At 40.3% G+C, this 6,000-nt stretch overlaps 1 protein-coding gene across 1 annotated transcript in view; it reads right to left on the minus strand.

Moving 5' to 3' along the window:
• KLHL2 (kelch like family member 2) overlaps positions 1 to 5,565 on the minus strand; it is a 95,243-nt gene extending 89,678 nt beyond the window's left edge. The window contains exon 1 of the mRNA XM_075197989.1: positions 5,215 to 5,565. Coding sequence (XP_075054090.1) covers positions 5,215 to 5,282 — 68 coding nt within the window. The 5' untranslated portion in view covers positions 5,283 to 5,565. The remainder of the gene's footprint in view (positions 1 to 5,214) is intronic.
• Positions 5,566 to 6,000: the final 435 nt, after the last annotated feature.

Here is a 6,000-nt window from a genome sequence, read left to right on the forward strand (position 1 = left end):
ATGCCCACCTCTTCCCCACGCAGCTCCCGGACGCAGACGTTTGAAAGTCGGCAAGTATGACATAGTGCAGCCATATACCCTTGTCATAGATTTATAGTACAGGAACAGTTGCCAGCTAGGAATACAGATTCAGAGTTAAAAGTAGTTTATACATACAAGTTCAAAGGAAAATGACAGCTCAGCATGAAGAGCTGCTTATTTCCTGTACCTGAAGTTACTATGACTCTGGTTTTGTTGGTGCATGATGCAGCAGTCACAGAGAATGGTTAAGCCTATGTCTGATGCAAGAGAACATCCACAAATAGTTTTCTGTCACCAGAATTATTTCTGGACAAGAATTCCATCTCTATGACACGACAACAAGACAAACATTCTACAAGCAGTGATCACCTGCTGTCACACCACAGCAGTTGTTTTTTTACCAATAGGAAATAGTCAAACAACCACAGCCAACTATTTAATGTCAGGTGACACTGCAGAGCATGAAAGTTGGTACAAAATGATTCCAAGCCATTTCATACACCAGGTGGGGTTGGCCACAATTTTCCCACGTGACATATTACACATAGTCCTTCCATCAAAAACAGCATTTCTTATATTAAAAGTATAAAAAGTGTGATTAATATAAACTCTGGTCTCAGAGCAAGCTGTACTCATCTTCTGTATATTACTCTAATAAAGCAATGCTATGTCATTATGCTTATGTTAAAAAATAAATAAATAAATGCTAGCCTGGAACTGATAATCAATATGAACATTAGAATTTCTGCTCAAATAGTATAGTGCACAGTTCCCTATTGCAGCGCACAGGGAGCCCTAACAGTGCATGTTTCCAGGTCACACGTGACATAATTACCACGTGTGGATCTTTCACAATGTCAGTAATAAATACATCTGTGCTACAGCAAGGAGATCTGGAAAACATGCATTGTTAGGGCCCTCCGAGGACTGGGTTTGGGAAAAACTAGCATTGGGCATTTTTTAGGTGTAATACATCTGTATAATATATAAATCACTATCTATTTTTAGGTCTCTGTTTCTTTTGTCATGTATGTTCGCCCCACAAATCCACCTGTTCCTATTTCTCAGTCTTCCCCTAAATTGTCTACCTGATTCCTTTTGTGTCAATGTGATGGTAAATTCCTGTGGGTTTTATTCTCCCACATCATGTCCATCACCTCATCCCACTGCGACCCTTTGCCCACCTGTAATGCACATCCCTCCCTACATACACCTCCAGCGCAGTTCACACTTCTTTACCCCATGATCTTCTCACAACCCTGATTCTCTTATATCCACATTTTTATTTATTATGTAATCCCGTGCATACCGTACATCGCCACATTCCTACAACCCACCCATCTCCTCATTTCACCATCACCCACGTGTCACCATTACTTTTGAGGCAATAAATTAAGTGATACCTAGTTCTCCATGATCATTATCAGTCAGTTACCAGATTGAGCTATATACTGTATTCTCAACAGGGTTCAAAGAGAATCTACAACATTTTGTTGTTTCACTGCCGGCATCCTGGCTATAGAACTTGGGGGAGCAGGTACAAAATAAAGACACCCGAGCGCCTTTTGTTAAAATCTGCTACAAGACAGTAATTTCTCTGATCACAGCAAGAGCCACATGAAAGAACGTGGTCGGGCTACAAGTGGTCCCTGTACTGCCAGCTGGACATCCTTGGTCTAGGGCAGGGGTTCTTAACCTGGGGGTCATTAGATTTCATGGGGGTGGCGAACTTGTACGGAAAACAAAACAAATAATTTTCAGTAACTGACATTTACTTCAACTGTGAACACAGACAACAAATATCAATAGTATTAGCAACGATAGAAATCACATATCTTCATTTAATATGTGGCGTAAATAGGAGCATGGGCTAAGAGAAGGGGTCCATAGATTTCACCAGACTGCCAAAGGGTCCATTGCACAAATAAAGGATGACAACCTCTGGTATAGGGAAGTCAACCCAATCTGACACAAAACTGACTGTTTATGGTAAATATATCAATTAAGCAATATACTTACATTTTAGTAATGCATATGATACCCCTTTCACGCCGAGCAATGGACCAAGGAATAACCCAGGTAGTGTGTCAGTGTGAATGGGTCAAGCCTGGTTATACAACCTAGGTCCATGACTCTGGACGCGACCAGGGTTATTCCAGGTTTGGAACCGGATATGCTGCTCTATAGAAGGTGGTCCTGGGTTATGTTAAAGGCTGCATACTGGCCTCTGCTACGTCATCTATAAGAGCCTCTGCCATCCCCTTTTAATGACTCAACTTGATGACATGGGTCTAGTGTGAATGGCGGCGACCTGGGATATACCCAGGATCAAAGTGTGGAGTGAAGAGTTGAACATGGGTTGAAAGAGTGTTCATTACCCCATGTCTAACCTGGGATTTTGGTGAGGAAGATGTATTAGTGTCCAATTCTGTTCTCTACACAATTCAGCTGCAAGGGGTCAAAAGTTGACAAAGTCTTAGTGACAGAAGGACAAACTTATTTACATTTAGGTTTAAGAAAAGACAATGAGAACGTCAAGCACAAGAACGTGAAGTGAGATTTACAATGCCACCACACCTGCATTAAAGAAGGTTGATGTGTGTTGATTTTTAGCTCAAGGTAGACAATGTTTATTAGAAACTTCTCTTCTTTTAACCATATTAGGAAACTGTAAATAAGAGTAATCAGATGTTGTGAAAGGGTATAAACGCTTGTACTTGTTTATATAAGGACACATTACTCTGTGTCCACATCTGGGGGTAAATGTATCAATCTCCGGTTTTGTCAACTCCCGCGAGTTTGGCGAGATGACAACTTAAATTTAAAGAGGCGCTGCCTTGTAAAGGGAAGTTTGACATTTACATTTACCGCCCTGATGTGAATGGAATAAAGGCTTCATATTTACTTCAGAAGAGTTTGTAAAACTTTATGCCTTATCATTAGAAAGCATTACTTACAGCAGGCCTGTCCAACCTGCGGCCCTCCAGATGTTGTGAAACTACAAGTCCCAGCATGCCCTTCCAGCCATCAACAGGTTGTCTACTGGCAAAGCATGCTGGGACTTGTAGTTTCACAACACCTGGAGGACCGCAGGTTGGACAGGCCTGACTTACGGCATCACCAACTAGTGTCACTTAAGCACTATATACAAACAATTACAAATGTAAATGGAATTGTCAATATGTTTCATCTTTTAAAATAACTTATCCAACAAGAAAAATAAACCAAAGCGATCATTCTATTTTACAATCCAGTTTCACCATTTTGCATACTAGAGAAACAGCCAAGTCCTGTCACTCATTTTGTGAACTCCCATCAGTCAACTTGAGTTCACTGAGGTCTGTTTAGTGGCAAATGGGAGCTACGAGTTACACAGTTACTCCTATTTGCCAACAGTTTATTGGCAAAACGGACGCTGCATTGGATACTGGTCAGATAAGATCTGCTCTATTCACAGGTCACAAAGGTGCTACAATGTACATTTGTCTAATGGAACTGTATATTGGTGCACAGAGTAGCAAATTATATATATATATATATATATATATATATATATATATATATATATATATATATATATATATATATATATATATTATACGTCCTGGCATCTCTTAATGGTTAAATGGTTAAATGGTTTTCTACAACCCTAGGAACCTCAGTAAAAAAACAGTCAAGGCAAAAAAAAGTTATAAAATAGAGGTGCTGTCTTTTTCAGTGTATTTAACCAATAATAAATAAAAGCCAAATAATTCTGCAACATAAACTGCATGCCTTAAGCATAATAGTATAATTTAATTCCTACTGTATATCAGAACATGAAAATTTATGGATTCAGCCCAAAAGAACAACACTACACAGTACAACCTTTTCCAATCGGATTAAATTATTGCTGAAACTGTGAAACTATAACTTTTCTCTTGAAATCTGTCAGAGTCCAAGTTTGCCCATTTCATCACAGGCTGCAAGGCAAGGGCACAGAGAAAAGAAGCAAATTCTATCGCACTGATTGGGAAAAAACCCTCATTCATACATTGATCTCAGAGTCCTCTGATAAATACCATGAGGGGTGCTAAGGACACAGAGAACTAAGGAACACTTGACAGAAATGCACCTACCATAGAAGGAGGTGATAAATGTGCCTAACTTATGAAGAAAAATAAAAGTGGGTTTCAAAAGACAAAAAGTTATTCACAAGTGCTTGCCAGCTGCCACCAACAAAAACTAGTTCTTTTAAATGCTCAGGAAGTATCATACATATTTACAAGAACAAGTTGCAGGTCAACAATTGCTTTGGTAATTGTGCATGTTTCACAGAATGCTTGCTTCCAAGTGACATACAAAACATGTTTTTGTTCTGAGGAAAACTGATTCATGTCCTTCTTTCAAACAAAACAGGAAAGCCTAATGTAATATACCCAACAGGAAGAATATGGTTTATCCTGAATTAAATAAAGTGTGTTGATTTAAGTACCAAGGAATACACATTTCAGCTACAGTATACAAGGCAGAAATAAATTTGAATACTGTAGTAAATTCATTGTCATTTTCTAATCCAAATTTAGACTAAAAGCAAAACATTTATATTCAAATGTGTTTGATTAAAATGTCTTATGTTTTATCTACTTCCTTAGTATTTCCGCTCTAGCAGTCCCTGTGACATGTTAATACCTCTATTAGATGGTTGTTGAAGAAACAGCATACTGTATGCTGCCTAATATTAGCTTTCTTATTTATAAATAGTTCCATTTTAAAACCAAGCTATTACTTTCTGAAGAACAATATGAACTAAGCTTTCCAATACCAAAGGCAACTTAATAGGTTTCTGGCTAGTGTGGCAAGATTAATCATGCTAAGGCTCTTTAGCCTATTGACCACTGTGAGTTCATTCAGGGGCAATAAAGACTGTCACGACAGAATGACTCTCTTGAGGAACCAATGGTAAGAGCTGTCAAGCGGACCAAGGGTATTCGTATGTAGAAGGCACTGCAATACTAGGATATCACTACTGAATCATAATGCCTAGTAACATTGCACATGTATGCAGTGCTGCATGGTGTAACCACACTGTATCATGCATATCACCACAACAACTTCTACAGTGTAAATAGGAATTGATAGACACGGTATCCCAGTGTATTGGCTCAGCATACAAACAGCTGCTGTAGGCTCTAGGAACAGATGGGTCCTTACACTGCTGAGACAGGCGACGTCTCCATGCTGCTAGCTGAGGTAGCGCTGCGGGCAGATATCAGCACCATTCCACGGGCCGGCAGAGCGGAGTCCCCGCAACACAAACGCACAGCTCTCCCGGCTCCCTGCTCATTCCATCCTAGAACGGTCAGCGCTGCTCCCGAATAAATCACACAGCACTTCCCAGGGACGTGCACGCCTGGATCTCCCTTTTGATTCTTGCGCTTTCTCCTTTAATCCATCTGCTGCTGTAGAAGCGAAGGTCAGCCGGCTGCCAGCGTGCGAGCCTCTCCACAGCTCTCTCTATGTGGAGCTGGTACTACAATCTAGTATGGTCTGTATCAACATCCTGATCTCGCATCTCGTGAACCAATTAGGACGGTGTTATTAAAAAGCAGTGGCTCCCTCTGCTTGTGGAAGACTTCAATGTCCCTTTACATGAGTCAGAGCTGCTGGTCCCGTCACAGGTTTATTATACACGACCAAACCCTTGGTTGAAGCTCTACGCTTGTCTCAACAGCAAGGAAAACATATTTTTTTATTCACGAAAACAGGATATACTGTATTTATCACACATAGTTCTGATTATATGATTTGCTTTACTGGTTTCTGTTGACAATTACCCTAAAGTAGTTTTTGCCTGTTGTGTCCTCAACAAGTCCTGTGATAGATCTAGTTATGTGATGGTACTTGTTTGTTACATACCTCCTAAGCAGGGGCGGATCCAGACTATTGCTATACCCCGGGCGATTTTAGGGGGGGGGGGGGGATTTAGGCCCCGCCCCC

The sequence above is a fragment of the Mixophyes fleayi genome, chromosome 1 (genome assembly GCF_038048845.1).
Source record: "Mixophyes fleayi isolate aMixFle1 chromosome 1, aMixFle1.hap1, whole genome shotgun sequence".
NCBI classification, from domain to species: domain Eukaryota; kingdom Metazoa; phylum Chordata; class Amphibia; order Anura; family Limnodynastidae; genus Mixophyes; species Mixophyes fleayi.